Source organism: Crocodylus siamensis, chromosome 8 (assembly GCF_052110815.1).
Source record: "Crocodylus siamensis isolate JL-2025a chromosome 8, ASM5211081v1, whole genome shotgun sequence".
In the NCBI taxonomy this organism is placed as follows: Eukaryota; Metazoa; Chordata; order Crocodylia; family Crocodylidae; genus Crocodylus; species Crocodylus siamensis.
This window is the reverse complement of record NC_143402.1, coordinates 71,414,412-71,431,728: the sequence shown is the minus strand read 5'-3', so window position 1 is coordinate 71,431,728 and position 17,317 is coordinate 71,414,412. Positions and strand designations below refer to the sequence as shown.

At 37.0% G+C, this 17,317-nt stretch overlaps 1 protein-coding gene across 5 annotated transcripts in view; it reads right to left on the bottom strand.

Annotated features, from left to right (window-relative positions):
* Positions 1 to 17,317, bottom strand: part of STXBP4 (syntaxin binding protein 4) — a 126,196-nt gene that overhangs the window by 104,035 nt on the left and 4,844 nt on the right. For all 5 annotated transcript variants that reach the window (XM_090059264.1, XM_090059259.1, XM_090059263.1 and 2 more), the window contains exons 3-9: positions 17,196 to 17,295; positions 8,415 to 8,488; positions 8,160 to 8,255; positions 7,131 to 7,200; positions 6,013 to 6,087; positions 1,550 to 1,635; positions 172 to 304 (exon numbers count right to left, since the gene is read on the bottom strand). In XM_090059264.1, the coding sequence (XP_089915390.1) occupies positions 172 to 304; positions 1,550 to 1,635; positions 6,013 to 6,087; positions 7,131 to 7,200; positions 8,160 to 8,255; positions 8,415 to 8,488; positions 17,196 to 17,224 (563 nt within the window). In that variant the 5' untranslated portion in view covers positions 17,225 to 17,295. The remainder of the gene's footprint in view (positions 1 to 171; positions 305 to 1,549; positions 1,636 to 6,012; positions 6,088 to 7,130; positions 7,201 to 8,159; positions 8,256 to 8,414; positions 8,489 to 17,195; positions 17,296 to 17,317) is intronic.

The following is a 17,317-nucleotide window of genomic DNA, read 5'->3' as shown; positions in this document are numbered from 1 at the left end:
CTTCCATTTTAACAGGCAGCAATGTTACTAGCAGCATGGTTTTGAAAATTCTCTTTAACTGTCTGCGTCCTTTTAAGGCACTGTACACAAAACCGTCAGATATGACTAAATTTATATACTTCAGAGAAAGGCAGCTTGAACAAGAGAGTGACAGTCACTTTCAGAAATTACTTTGCGAGCTGAAGGGATGTGTCTATGACAGAGATACTTCCATTGTGGCTGGTGGCAGTATCCTTTGCTTGTGCCAGCTGAGGACTCTGGGACCTTGAAGATGATGCTGAAGAAAGGCTGTCAACGGGTTTCACTTAAAAGAAAAGAAGAAAGGCAGAGGGAAAAGATAAATAAAAACCACATTTGAGGACAGCACAGGATTTCAGTGACCTGCAGAAACAAATCCTGCAAGCTTTGCCACTGGAAATAATCCAGTGGAACTACTTACATGCCAGGAAGAAGTTTATTCTCAGGAACTTTAAGGCATAGTTCTAGTTCTGCCTAATGGCATCATTATGACCAATTCTTTCATTGTGCATTATCATAGCAAAGCTTAAATGCTACGATTTGGAATTCATTTTGCAGTTTTTCTGTTCAATATCTGCCACAAGACTGCAGCACACTGAAGGCCCTGCAATAACAGCAACCTGTGCGAGGCCATGAGGTAGGTGGACAGTGTGCTTACCCACCCTTTAGACAAATGGGAGCCCCTACTGCTTTCTGGCTGCTGGGATGACGGTTAGCACCCAGGGCTGCTCATATCTTACAAAGCCTGAACTTGATTTAACAAATCAGAGAGCAGTAAAATGCTAGGGGTGACAGCAAACAGAACACTAGATCAGCTACTGAAAATAATCCACTCTTGAAACACTGGATTTACCCTGCACATCACCCTCTCAAAGTAATAGCTTCTAGTGTTTAACTACAATTTTCCAGTCCCATCACCTCAGTTTCCCAGCCCCTTCTTTCCAATCTTGGAAAGGAGATTAAAACCTTTTGTCAAACTGATAAAACAAGGCTCAAGGAAAACTTAAAGTGCAAGGCTACCCAGCCTCAGAGTTGGAGCTAAGCCAAGCACTTGGTTTTCAGAAACGCACATCACCCGCTGAATTGTAAAGCAAGAGCTCTTCACATGAAATGTGCCAAAATCATCTGTTATACACCCTTCTTAAGGGAACGGATTGATCCAGTATATAGGGCATCCTTATCAGCGCAAGCACCCTACCAGGTATGTGCACAAAGCTACAGTACCTTAAGCACAGATTCATTCTCTGCATGTTTTACCCACCTTTTATCTAAAAAGGTCAAAACACTGTACAAATAATTAATAAAATCCCTTTGAGGAAGGTGGCATTATCCTCATTTTACACATGAAGGTTAAGTGACTTGCTTAGAGTAGTGACAGTGAGTAAACGATAGAATCAGGAACTCACGCAGGAGTCCACAGTAGTTTCTATTTCATAAAAGAATGACTACAGCCCTGAAACATTATTTCAGGTTAACAAGCAGTCTCAACTATTTCAGGATAGTACAAAATACAGAAATATTCATGTCTTACCAGCTAGCAGTTGTGTTGGAGAGCTTCTTGCAGAGTCTGTATTAGTATGAGATCCATACTTGTCCATCAGGTTTAGAAATTCTTTCCTATGATAATAAAAAACATCTCTCAAATGCATCATTTGAGACTACGTAGGAGTGTCATTTGTTAAGAGTATGTCATTTCCTGAGACAGCAATAAATTAAAGGTGAATTCAAGGTCCAATGACCTTATTGTTGCATATAAAAAGCCTGAGACAGTTAAGTGAAAGAATAATATAATATGAAAGGATAAACAGACAGGATGACAATGGCCTCTAAACAAGATGGGCTGGTTATTATAAGGTAGAGCAGTTTAATTATTAGTTTTAGCCTCCTAAATTGAAAGTGCTTCTTGAGATACGTCAGATAATAGGAGAAGGGTGTTGTTTGTTTGCAAAAGAAATGATTTATTACCAGGAGACAAGTTATAACTAAAACATTCTTTTCCTCCCTCCCTTTCTCTCTCTCTCCCTCACACACACTTTTAATAATCTTTTGTGAAAAAAATAAAACATAGATTGATTTGACTACTACGGAACAATGGCCCTATCAGGACTGAATGTTACTTTACAAATGGTTCTGTACCATTACCCTACATCAAACAGAAATACACTAGAAACATTTATTGGCATTTAATGCAAAGAAAAAGAGGAGAAAATAGAAGTAAGTCCTTGATACCCATTGTAGGACTTTTATTCTCACTGAAATTAGAAGTACATTTAATCTGAAGTACCTTAAAAATGTTAAGTATTTTATACCATATTTTTTATTCTTATTATTATTACTAAATCCTCTAAAATTAAAGCACTGGAAAATGAGCGATTCCTGAGATTCTGTCAGAATGCAACGATCACCACCACAGGGTGGGCAAAATACAGCCCATAGGCTGAATCTGGCCTGCCAACTAATTTTACCTGGCCCATGGGCAGGCAGTGTGAGCATCAGCATGACATGGCATGGCTTGGGTGAGCCACGCTTGGGCTCCAGTTGTTGTGCAGCGTTGGGCAAGCAGGAGGACCTGCTTCTGCCCAGCAGCCACTGGGGCCCAAGCCAACTCATCCAGCTCCCACCTGCACAGGATGAAGCCTGGCTCCAGGCCTCCGTGCTGTCCTATCCTGCCTTGCCCCTCCTTCAGAGCTTCTGTGAGCTGCAGGATGCAAAGCGGGTATGTGTTCATGTCAGGAGCCCTGATGGCAGGGCAGGACATCCGGGCTCCATCCCCTGCACCCAGCTGTGGATGAGGCTGGCCGATGATGGCTCCGGGCAGGGGTTGGCAGGCAAGCAGACCAGGATCAGGGCATGGGCATGCGCGCATGTGTGCGACCCTCAGCAGCTTGCCAAAACTCATTAAGCGGTTCTCCAGCCCAAATAATTGCCCAGGTTAAATACTGGATGGGAATTCACTGTTGATGAGCAAAACAGGATGGACACACACACACACTTTGTCTGTTCATACAACAAAGGGTTACCTGTCAATCAAACAGGCCAGCGCTCCAACTTGTGCTCACATCTCTCCATTTACTGCCACTCATTAGTAAACAATTAGTTGCTCATATGTACTTTGAAAACGTAAAGTAAAGTAATGTACACAGGTAAGCGGTAGCATTATTTGATACGCCAAAAACAAGAGCTCTTGAATTTGCTCCAAAGTACAAAATTATTTATTGAAAAAAATCCCATGTATAGAAAGTTTTTATTCTACATTTGTTACTAATTTTGATACAAGGTTTGGTTCAGCTTCCCAATTAAGTAAAACACTTAGAACCCAGTTTTGCTTTTACTAGGCAAAAATAATAAATGAGCCCTTATTTCGGAGATTTCCATATCTGCAATCTCTTATGTCTATTCTGGTGTACAATGTCTTCATTGTAAAGATACCCTTTCCTCACTTCCTCTGCTGGAAAAACCAGTGATCTCGAACTAGCTTTTCTAGTTATTCCTCTTCTTCTTTGTCTGATCAAATGTACTACACTTCAGAACATGAAATAGGGCCATTTTTATGTTTTCTATATTATTTTAAACATCATTTGACTTGTAAAAATTTAGGGACACTGGGTTTCATTCTGGTTCATTATATAGATGTACAAAGATTAGATTTAGCGTAAGAGTTTCTATTTGACTTCATTCCAGACTTTCTCTTTTCATTCTAAAGTATAATATTGCTGGAGGGGAAAAAAATTCTTCTTTCATTACATTAATCAAACCTAGAGTACTGCTACGAAGGTAAAAGATAACCTTGAAGCTTACAAAATATTTCTGAATATGATCCTAGTAATCATGCCTGAAAACGTAAATGAACCAAGAAAACACAGCCACTATGAAATAACACTTACAGCTTGAGTTTGTGCTCACATATGAGAGTTAGCACTGTTCTATATCCTGTTTTAAAAAAAGGAATAAAGAAGAGGGAGAAAAAACCCTTTGGCAACACACCTGACACATTAGAGCAAAATGGCAGAGTAAAAAAGAAATGTAAAGCCAGCATTAGACATTATGCATTCAATTAAGGAGGAAAAAACCAAAACCTTACTGACCAGAGCCTCCTCTAAGAAAAACTGGGTTTTAAAATTAATTAGTGTGACTAATCTTAGTGATAAAGAAAAAAGTGAAAATGAAAGGAAGAGAATATATCTAGAAGGGCTGTAAAACACAAACCCCAGTAAATTTCCTGTTTCCTATTTCCTGCTCTACAGGGTTAAAATACTAAATGGGGATCTTACTATTGAGGAGCAAATGGGACATAGCAAATTTATGCAACAAGGAGTTATAGTCATCAATCCAATATACACAGGTTCCAATATCACGGCAGAGACAAAGGAACATTTAATGGCCTGCTTGTGATCTCAGTTATACCAGCATAACTCCAGTAAAACTCTACTAGCCACAGAGGAGCAACTGAGATCAAAGTCAGACACATTATTTATCAGCTGTTCACATACACATTAGTTATTACTTCAGGAATTAAATAGTGCCAGATTCTAGGCCTGTACACAAAAATTACATATGCGTAATAGTAGGACATAAACTGAGAGACAGTTTTACAGGAGTGAGGATACATTTAGAGTTCTGGTCACTGGGCAAACCATGAGGATGGTGAAAGAACTCGTGGATTTTAATTATTCAAGAAGGCTAGAGGAACTAGGTCAGTATGCTTTAGATAAAATCAGATTAGGGATGGTGCCCACAGCTACCTGCAGAGTCTGAGGAACAGAGAGAGGACAGAAGCTGCGGAGTCATTTCAGCTACTGTTAATTACAGGACAAACGTAGACTTAAGAAATCCCAGCACTAAAAAAAAAAAACAAAAAACCTCCCACCATATTTCTATGTAGAGGTTAGCTACTTTGCAGGACTACCAAGTTAAGGCAGTGCTAGCGGCAATTCTTACAATGATTTTCAAATATAGTTATCTAAGTATTTGGATGACATAGCTGGTAACTCAAAGGGAGGGAGGAACAGACCTAGATGGGCTTCCTGGCATCTTTCCATCCCAACATTTCCTATGCTTCCATGCCAAAGTTGGTTTATATGATTATCTGTAGATAACAAGATTAAAGGGATATTTTAGCACAACTGTTCCTACTGTGTAGGAATTTGGGGCTACCTGCTGCACTGAATCGTTTAACCAATTTATCCCAACCAATTCAGCGCTCTTAAAAGGTCAAAAAGGCAGCTTTTTAAAAAGGTCAAAAAGGCAGCTTTTTAAAAAGGTCAAAAAGGCAGCTTTTTAAAAAGGTCAAAAAGGCAGCTTTAGAAAGAAGAGGAGGAAAAAAAAAAAAATCAGATAAACCAGATTGACCCCATTTTCAAATGGCTAGAGCATGGTGCCACTGGTGGTGTGTAATCTAGTTTTTTATTCATATATTGTCTTTTTTGCTTTTATTTTTTTTTTGCTATGATTTCTCCAATAAATTTTATACTTCAAAAATATAATAGTCAGTTATTCAGTATTAGGATGACATCAAATACTTGACTGTGTTATTGACTGTGCCTATGCCACGTAATATTGAAATCATGAATATACATGGGCCAAAATGTGCAGACTTTATTCAAGTGAGTAGTACCACTGTACTGAAGGGGACTGCTCATTTGAGTAAAGAGCAGTGCAGCATTTAGCTTTACTGAATGCTACATCAACTATTTTTTACTAGAATGGGATCAGCTTAGCCATGAAAGGTAGCTACAAAAACATACTGATGTACTTCAGATATAATCTCTGCTATCATTCTTCATCAAATCCTTGCTAAGAGGACTCAGCAAACTACAGTTGCCCACTTGAAAGATATAATAAAAAATATGTATGATACTGTGACAAAAATATACTTTACTATAAAAAAAAAGAATAAGGTATATAATTTATGCCATGGATATTTTTATGAAAAACCCCAAATTTTAACAATTACCATAAATTAACTAACACAACAAAATTTTATCTTTTTCTTACTTGGCTTCTTCATCTCTCGCAATCAGCAGAGACATGTGATTAGATGCAGATGCTGTTCGCAAGATGTCAACAGCTCTGGAAGGGAGACAAAGAAAGTCAACCACAAATCACCCACCTGCCCCAAAAGACGTAAGAAAAAAGGAAAGCATCAGCACTGCTCAGCTTTTTAGTCATGTCCTAGAATAGGTGCTCAACTGGGTAGTCACTTCCATTTCCTACAGTGTGACGCTCAACTGAAGCAGAACAACTGTCATCGACACACAAGGAAGGGGAAGAAAAGCCTCAAAGAGGCAGACATGCTGACCCAAATCCTCACGCAAAACCCAATCCACCACATACACCTCATTTCGTACTTTGAGACATGCCATCAATTCCATAGTGAACAATGAACTAACATGGCAGAGAAGAGGGCGAATTCTTAGTTTAACAGAAGAATTGTTTTGAAAATACTATTTTGACACCTATTCCAGATAGATCCTGGATTGTTACGGGACAGAAGAAATATGGATGAGTACAAGGCGCATTTTGTATCGTTCTTTTTTAAATTTGTACTATAATAGTTTTATTGGTTTAGTTTTTATGTTTAGTCCACAGCCACCCAAGATTACCTGGCGCTCCATGTTGAGTGCTGATGTTCCTGCTACAGAACCCAAGTAGCACCCTCCATAAATATTCCAGACAACTTCTCTAAACATACTTATCCCATCTGGGTTACAAAGAAATACCATGTCTTCACTGTATGTAATCAAACTATTTGCTTTTGCTGGTATCCAGCCGAACAACATGGTAATTACAATAATATCAATACCGCGCTGGTTTTATAACTATTTTAACATTAATTTACATATATTTTATGCAATATGCAGTACGATATGAAATCCCCTTACTCTGATCCTACAAGGCAAGATTTCCTTAAACTTCAAAGACAGTTTTACTGAGTAACAACTGATGGTATACATAATTCCACAGATTGATGGTATATAGTGAGACTGACTTCAATGAAGTTATGCCTTTTTAAACAGTGGTTCATTTGGTCTATAGCTGTCTTGATATATCATCAGTTTCCACAATATTGTTCCAAACTTTAAATTAGTGCACAGTCATCTTTATGAACATACCTTTCGTTGGTTACACCAACTAAGTTTTCTCCGTTCACATCCAAGATTAGGTCTCCAGTGAACAAGCGACCTTATAAAGAGATTAACAAGAAAGTAATTTACTAGCCTGTATTAAGTAACATAGAATAACATACCACCGTTTGCATTAGGTTAGAGGGAACTTGGTGGAGAAACATCCTGGTTTGTGGGTCTCTGTTAAGAAAGATGTTCCTGTGCTTTTATTAAGTGATCTCACAAACACTTAATCATGGACTTAACTGTAATACCAAGAGTGGTATAACTATTGTCAGCAGAGCTGCTCACAACTGTAGCATTAATCATGTGCTTATTTTCCTGGTTGGCACTTTAGGCACGAGAGCTTTAGCATTAGGTCCCAGCTGAGTAAATAAATAATAAATGTTTACAGGTGGGTTATAATATAAAAATGAAATATGTTTGTGATTTATAATGTTTATAATATTTCTTACAACAGTTCTAATTTGAGCCTAAGTCTCTGTCTATAGGAGCGTAGGAACTGTATTTGCTGAGTCATTTTAAATTTAACATTGGCTATTTTGGATTAAAGATATTTGAGCGTGAACAAACCCAGATTACATTTAGAAACTTTATGCTAAACTAGCTCAGGAGGCTAGACTATTCTAACTATTGTGCATTCTGTGCAACAGAGACGGTCCTTTCACGTACATCAGAAAAAACAGCCATAGCACATTCGGCTGAATGCCCTGAACTTTTACTAGGGCCAATGGATGTTGAGAACCTCATCATCTCTGATTCTGGACTGATCACCATATTCTGAAGATCTGAATGGAAGTCCAAAAACCGAAAAGCTGCAAATCCATTAATTATCAATATACTCCATTTCTCTCTTCTATATCTTGAGTTACAATCTACTGCTGAATCTTCACTGAACTACACTTTGCTTATTGTACATGTTAAAAACAAAAATGGAAAAAACAGTGTTCATTTGCTTTCTTAACAGTTTTCTCTGCAACACGGGACGCTAATAGAGATTCAAAAGCAAGTATTTACTATCTAATGCAGCCATTCCTCCAGGCAAAATTCTTTTTATGAAAATTCCATAGTCTTCTGAAGTCTGCTCCCGATAACCTCCAATAATTTTAACCCCTGTTGAAAAAACAAAAGAAATAAGCAACAAATTAGTTATTTCATCCATTGCACTATGTTTGGACAAGTCCAAAAGAGAATGAGAAACTTTCTCTCCTGTTGATTTTACCTCATGACAGCTGGTTCATTTAAAGACAATTATATATGCAATCTACTTACCCAATCCATTCTGACAATCAGAAAGAGTAATGCGATGTACAGCACGATTGATTCCATAAGGACCCATTATAGTCCTAAAAAAAAAAATTTAAAAAAAATCAGAGCTGTTAAAATTCTAATAATGAAAATTCACTTTGGGAAATAAAAATATGTAAAAACTACAGTGGTTCTTGTTATATTTCATCTTTAGTGATGTTTTTGACTAAGTGTTACTGTACTGTGAAGGAAAAATGTGACAGATAAGAGGATACTTTCATACTGAAACAAGATGGGGAAGTAAATATAATACATGTACCCACTGGGCCTTTCCTAGAAATATTTCAGGTCAAATTTTCAAATCCTTACATGATAATAAAAGAGGGTTAACTTATTAAATAACTCAAACCTGGTCTCATTTAGCACAGAGCATATGAACCACAGGAAGTTCTTATTAAGGAAGTAAAGATTTTTTAAATTCTATTGCTAATATGGGCATCACTGCAATATTTCCAGAGCCAATGGAAGAGCACAACTCTCTAGCACCTAATTACTGGTGATCTCTTTCCTTCCATATCTCATTCTCTCAACAAACATCATTCTCTCTCCCCCTTAATTTACAGAAGCTTCACTCTTACCCAAACACAGAATGCAAGAATAAGAAATGTAGGTGAGGGCAGACTGATTTGTCAAATGGCAAGGGCATTACTTTATGACCCTGAAACTTGAGGGGCAAATAATTAAGGAAATTCCCCCCAAAGGAGTGATAATCCTAAGAACTGAATTTATAAACACATCAGAAATCCCCCCAAGACTATGCAAAAGTGTTAAAAAACCTGGGTGCAAAAAGGTATTAACAGTCCAAGCATTATTTACCCAGATCCATTTTCACTCACATGGAGGCTTTTGAAACAAAACCTAAATTAAACCATAAATAACTTGTCATCTACTTTTTTTTTGAGAGGACCCACCTGCCCTATAAAAAGGAAAGAAAGAAAAAAGGAAAGCATTAGCATTGCTTAGCTTTTCAGCCATGCCCTCGATGAGATGCTCAGCTGAGTAGTCACTTCTATTTCCTACAACTTGATGCTAAAGTGAAGCAGAACAACTATAATCCATTCACAAGGAAGGGAAAAAAAGACTCAAAGTGGTAGATATGTAACCCAAATCCTCCTACAAAACCCAATGCACCACATATACCAGACCATATGCTCCTTTTCTGCAAGGACTCAAGTGGACATCGAGGTAAGATGCAGAGCTGGAAGAAAGGGTGAGAACTGAGGTTCTAGGTACAAAGTAACCTCCTGAAACCAAGTTCCAACCCGTGGAAGCGTACGCTTCCAAATGTTGTCCTGCTTGTGTAGTAAACCACATCAGCTCTGTTTTCAAGGGCCTTTGCACCTCCCAAGGCAGACAAACTATCTGCCCAATAATCCCCATTATGCTGTCACATGCAAGATAAGTGGTATTAAGATGTCTGTACTACTGAGAAGTGTGCACTTAAATAACTTACAGGCATCAACAAAGAAATAAATGAGAGAAAAAGAAGAGACAACCCAGGAGACAAGCCAGTTTTTCTTCAATCCGTTTTGTTCTTTTAACTTTCAAAACGTGCCCTTTACCGTAGGCAGAAAAAAGGACTACTGGGGAACATTATTGTTTCAAAAGCTTATGTTTCAAAAGGAACTCAATTTACCCTAGCAAGCATTTATTCTACAGGATAACAAGAAATGATGAATCCCAATTAGGATATGCTATCATTGTCAATGATCATATTTCCTTGTTGGGATCATTTCTACTATTTCTGCATGATACAGAATGGAAATTCCTTCCAAAAGACAGTTTAGCAGTGCATATTTGTATAACACTTGAAAAGAAAGAACTGTATAATCTAAAGAAACCATCTGTCTGACTTCACAACCTCATTCCCTACACCCAATCTTTTTGTTGAAGAGATTAATTAATATAATACAATATAATATTATGTATTATTCCATAATAATACAGTAAGTGCTTTGACGCTGAAATGTGTTAATCACCTTCAAAAAGACACCATGGATGCACATATATATCACTGAAACACTCAAGAAACAAGAATTACACCATTCTGAAGTCCACAAAAAGTTTTCTCCTTAATTATGGCTTTTGGTACTGCAGAGACACATAATTCGCTGTTTTAGTCTGCAGTCAAGTAGAAGAAGGTAGATTTGCACCTTATAGACTAACCAGAGTAGATATACACCAATATACATGCGCGCACACACAGAGTATATTGTTCTATTCTCTCAAACATCTCTAACTGCAGTTCAGTACTCATTCCTTCAAATACTACAGAGAAATAAAAAAATACTGTAACTTTTTTATTTATTAAAAATGAAGAGGGGGGGAAGAATTCAACTAGATATTTCCTGAAATGTTTGTGTTCCTCAAAATAAAATACTTCATCAAGTATTCTTATTTTCTACTTATCTTTTGAAGCCAATCTTGGTACAACCTCAAATGTGGAAAATGTATTCATTTCAACACACAGGTCTTTGGTTTATAAAACTTAATTAATCATGAAGGAATCTGGAAAATTCTTATTAAAGTTAATTTTACCAAGACTTTTTTTTAAAGTAGCAAATTAAAAATCAAACACATTTTGCCACTCAGTCCTACAAATCCAATTCGGGGGGGGAGGGGGGGTGTCATTCCACTAAGGATTTCAATAATCAGATTCTAACTTTTCAGTATTTAAAAGAAAAACAGAGACCATCAAGAATGACAGAACCTACAATACAAAATGCAAGAGTATTATGAACAATGACAAAGAGTAGTTTAATTTAAGAACGAAACACTTGTAATAAAAAAAGAACCTTTTAAATATCTAATAGCAAAATGCATGCTGGAAATCTCTTTACATATCGTACATGAAGATTTTGGTACATAAAAAAGAAGACACAAGACTGAGAAATAAACCTTCACTGATTCTAATGATAACCATCCAATTCTAAGGATACCTTAAATTTATGTCATGTACAGATATATTAGGTAGAGCTGAGATTATGAACTAACACTGTCAAGAGAGCTAAATTGTTTTTACTTTATTAATAAATTTAAATTACCAATTTAGAATGTATGCATGTGGCCTAAAACCAACTAAATCAACCCTGGCTCTAAATCAACCCTGAGGTACACAAAACACAGGGAACGTTCACATATTAATGATTACTCATAAAGTTCAAAAGAAAATATTCTGGCCACTTTTAAAAAAAAAAAAAAAAAAAAAAGGAATTGCAAACCAGGTGGATAAATTACTTATAAATAAAATATTTTATTTAGGGGTAACATCATACTATTATACAGACCTAAATGGCAGTTCTTAGCAAAAACACTGTAAGTGAAAGGATCTGTGCAATTCGTAAGGTGTAAAATGACTTTATAACCTTAATATTCTAGGACTGGGATTTTCCAATCTTGTGAAGTGCCCTAGTTGACTTTCAGAATGAGTTATGATGCTATACTCATTATGGCTAGACCCTCAAATTGTGTAAATTAAGACACCTCTATTGCAAAGGTGCTGCAACCACTTTCATCACTTGGGAATCAGGCACTTGACTGCTTTTGAAAATTGCACCCTAAATTGTTCTAATTTCACCAAAATAATCTATTAACACATATTACTGAATACTCCAAGGAGGACATAACACTCCTCACTAATAGCAAAATGATGCAAGTAAGAAAAACTGACACCTAAATAGTAATAAAAATCATAATTACAATGCATCGTAGCATGCTTTGTATAATAATAAGAAAAGTGACGTTTAATTATCAGCATAAACCAAACAATACTTGATGAAACACTTCCTTGTAAAGAATACTACTAAGGAAACTTGATAACAGACTAAGAAAAAGTAAAAGGTGAAACAGAAGATACTACCTGTGAGTATGGAGAATGTGTGCCATTAGTATAGGTTTGTTACATTGAAACCTATTAGCACAAACAGGATAATAAACAAGCAAAAAAAGCTAAATATTTTAGGTAAAACAAGGTTCAGAATATTTGTAGTTTTGGGGATCAGCTTGTCATAAAGGCTATTAAAGCTAAATCGTTAATACTTTCTTCCACTGCTTTATTAACCTCAATATATACGAAAGTTTAAAATATTGGTAACTTAGATTATCTAAATATTTATCATAACTGAGGATTCTGAATACTGAAATCACCGATAATACAAAAGATAATAAAATAAGTACATGGAAATGTGTCTTCTAATATACAGCCTTAAGAAATCACTCAAGTCACTTTTTGTATATATACATTATATTCAACAAAGTTTATCGGCCAAAAAGTAATTTTCCAGAAAGGATCACACCAAAAGCAGAACACTACATAATAAAGCGGAGAAGGGTTGCAGGTCTGAAAACAAGTTTACTGCATTTCTCTTAGTTAATACTATAAGACGGCTATTAAACCCCATTGGTGTGGCATACCAGTACAGAAGAGAGAGCCCATCAAAATGTTCTGGTTCATCTTCATCCATTGGAGAAAGCAGGGACATTCTTCAGATCTCGGTAAAAACAATAAAAGCATCCAAAAGGCACTGAGGGTTTCCAGTTCAACAGGACAAAGGTTATGAGTGGGACAGCTCCTGTTACTAAAAAAAAAAATAAAAATCTCCGCAGACAGATTGAGATGGGTGCCTCTCTAATCTCCTCTGAAACCCTGCTTGTCACATGGACTAATTCACCTATCAAAGCAATGTTTACTCTTTTCCGGGTAGGAGATGTGGGTTTGTAGCAACTTTTGAGTCTGTTAAGCCAGGAGCACTGTAAAAAGCACTTTTGCTTGCCTCAAGTCAGTCTAGAATGAGATGTATTTCCAGACCCTGGCAGACAAACCACAACTAAAAACCAACTTTTTTATACATCCCAAGATGTACCCACTGTGATCCTCCAGACATGTTCAAGAACAATATAGCATTAACATCCTTTCTTTGATCTTTTTAAAGAAATCTTCTTAATAGACTTGATTATAAACACCCGCACAAAAAGAAAGCTAGCTAAACAGACAGATAAACCAATTGTGAAGGAAATATCAAAGGCCAAACATCTTTATTACATAGTTTGCATATGTTCATGGCAGTCAAATTAAAAATAACTCTAGTATTTCCATCCATACCAGAAAAGAATTAATGTGGAAGTGAGATTCTTATCCTTATACATTTTTGTATAGACCAAAACTGACACTGTAGATTATACTTTACATGTGTTCTTTTTATTCAGAAAAATATACAGCAGGATGAAGAGAAGATTTCCCTGTTGCTACTTTTCCGTGCAGGTCAGTGAGCAGAACATAAAATTGCTCTGAAATTCTCATATTAACATTTTCTCAGAAATGCTTTTTCCATTATTCCTATATTTCTTTCCAAACCATATTAGTCATCCTTTCTTTTACTTCTTTCCCTTATGCGGACAAGGTGACCGGAAATAGAGATGACTGCATTAAAATCCTATCAGACAAGCCAGATTCCTGGAGAAAGTAATAAAAGGTGGTGGGCTTTAATAAAAGCATGCAAAGGGTTATTGGAAGCGATCCCACAAACTTCAGCACCAGATTCCAGAGACAGTGAATAACTACAAAAGCCAACTCTGTTCCTGATATCTGACAACTCCAGAAAATAGCCACTGGACTAACGGCAAACACATGGAGGGATGCACTCCACCATCTCACCTGAATTATGTTAAAAGTGAAGGGTTGGGGTGAAATTGTGGAGCTGCTCTCATTAGTCTAACAAAAAATCCATTGTCAATCAGGCTGAGTCTAGAGAAAGATCTAAGTCTTCTGTTCAAGTTATTCAACTTCTAATATTTCCTTCTACGTCTGTTCACATACTTTCCCACTTGACAGGTATCTCTTCTGGAACTATGCAACGACTGTGCACACTTTCATCACTCGTCCTCTCCCTAAAAGTTCTCAACTATGGATCTTAATTCCCTAGAGCTGTGGGTTTTCCCTTTAAAATGAAACCCACAGCCTGCGTTCCCCTCTCCACCGAAAGCTTTGTCCCAGTAGAAAATGAATCTCTTCTAAAGCAGAGAACAGGCTTGTGACGAGACAGCATCTGTCAGTGTCTGGAAGTTGCACAGCAGGGCATCCTGGATATCCTAGAAATGGAAGCACATGCTTCAACATCCCCTTCCTTAAAGTCACAGTCCATACACTTGGCTAACAGTTACCTCTTTTCTGGGAAAGGATGCTCTATTTTCTTAAACATTGTGCTAAACTATGTACAAGCCTGTGAAAAGAGGATCCCTAGAATGAAAAGCTTGCAATATAAATGTGTAAGACAGAGGGAAAGCAGGGCAAACTGACCTGCCCAAGATTACACAGTATATCAGAAGTACCAGTTCCCATCAAGTTCACGTGCAGAGTTTCACTAGACTCGTTGGAACTACTCAGGTAAATTCAGGATTCAACCAATGCAGTTCTACCTGAGCTAGCAATTTTGGAAGAGGGGGAGAAGACGGGCTGTTGATACTAAGCAGCAGGTCAATGACTCTGAGCAAGGGGAGACGGCAGGGTGTTTAACACACCACTGGCACCTACAACAATCCTCTCAATGTTGCTGTCACTACCAGCATTGTATCAGCTGTAGCAACAGCAGATAATACTGCAAAACACATCACTTGTGCAGACGAGGTTTGGGGTCATGCTTTACATAATGGAAGAAGATAACCAGTAGAAATTTTATTCAAGGCTTTCTGCACCCACGTTGTTGTTATGTTTTTTAAGTTACAAACAGAAGTTCACTTTTTGTTCCAGGAAATATTGGTAGATGGGAAGAGTTTCACTTTCTTATTGTATAATTTTGTCTGCAGAAAGTTTAATTTAAAGACTTAGAAGAGGTCTTTATAAATAAAGTACAAAATTTCCATCAGAAATAATCATCTTTTTAAACAGACACAAATCTTTCTTCAAGGATTTATATTTATTGCTGGTTCCTCACTTTCGTTGCTCTTACCAGCTCCACTTCACAAGACTTCTCACCCCTGTCCATTCATTTCTCAGTCCTGTTTTCATATAACCTCGATGCATTGTTCCATTTCCCTAAACTCATCCACAAGCCCCTGCATTCTCCCTCTTGAAGAAGTTCTTAAAACCCTCTTAAAAGCCGTGACAAATTGATTCATGTAGAAAATCACTATCTAACAAACTCCTCAGGGCATGAATCATCATTCCCTTATATAGCCCTGGAAAAAGGCCTAGCACATAATAGGCAATACCACAAACAGACAAATAAATAGTACTGAGGAAAGTAAAATGTTCCACAGATGTTTCCTATTATGCTAGTACATCCAGATAGGACATACAGTTTAAGGTACTTCTTCAGAAATACTCCTTCAAGTAGTGAGTTACAAGCTTCTGATGGTCTCGCTAATTTATAATACGCTTATTCTAGAATGGTAGAAACAGCATGATACAACATTACCAGTTAGCAATGGAGGCTGGCAAGATTCAAGTAATTCATCATCTGCTAAATAAAACCTGTAATCCTTAGTAGAAAGAATCATGGAGTGATTTAAAAACATGTTGATGATAAACAAAGGCAGGAAAAGGCCCCCTACAAAAATCAAATTACATAAAAGCAAACTGTCACGTTACAGAATGAAAATTCACGAGTATATTAAAGCCCAAAACCATGAGGATGTTTTGTTATACAATAACTTGCAGCTGGTATTTCCTAAATTATTGATTATTTAAAAGCTATCTTGCAGACCATGTCACTGTAAAACTTAAAACAGAATATCTACATTTATTAAGTGTCATCTCTAAATATGTAAAAAAAAAAAAATAGTCATAAACAACAAGATAATTGAACAAAACATGAATTTTGGCTAATTCTTTGTAGACAAGTATTTTAAACATGAAGACGCATTTAAACTCAAATCCCCTTCTTAGACTGAAAGCACCCCTTGGAAAATGCCAGGTCTTAAGTTTTCCCTCATTTTTTGAACCTAGAAAAACCAGCTCTCATGAGGTAAAAGATAAGGGGCATTTTTACACATGCTCTGAGAGGCATGGGGGTGGTCTTTAATTAGTGAGTTGTGCTAATTAAGAGCACCCAAGTGTCACATGTCCCATGACACTGAAGTCTGCTGAAGCACGTTAATTTCCGCACTCCAGCAGACTTGATTAATCAAGACTATTTTTTTTACATATTTAGAGATGACACTTAATAAACTTAGATATTCTGTTTTAAGTTTTACAGTTGATTTACAGGCTGGATTTCCAGTGCATCAGAGCAGGCTCCCTGCATATGTATAGGAGCCCAAGGCTTCTAAGGGAACACCTGTACTGCCTAACCAGCGCAGGCTAAATGACATAAGAGTTTAAGAGCTCCTTTGCACCTAAATTTCATGGTGTCAGCATAGTATCTAGTGCACAAGTTTCCACAGATTAAAAAAAATAGCATAGCTTTACAGCAAATGCACGTGATGACTAAACAATCTCCCAGCATTTAGAAGTGCTTGCTTCAGGGCAAAGACAAGGTACAATGATAGAACAACATGAGGATGCTTGTTCAGTAGATAAACAGAAACCTTTGATCTCCAGAGTCATAGCGAGCAAGAAAATAAAAAACAAACAATTAAAAATATTTCTATGCTTCAGAAATTGCACTATACTGTCACATTATCGAGCTGTTTACCATAAGGGAATCACAAGAACAACACACCAGCAATGAGACCACAGAGAATTTGATTCTGCAATCCAAAGACCACTTGGCCTTTTAAAATAATAAGAATGAAAAATGTATTACTTACTTTTTTGATAGGGGCTCTGTAGTGGCCATCTTTCTAGATGAACTGTTTCATTAAGAGCTCAGAATGGAAGATTCTGTCTCATGACCAAGATTAATGATTGCTGCAAAGAAGGAGAAACCGCC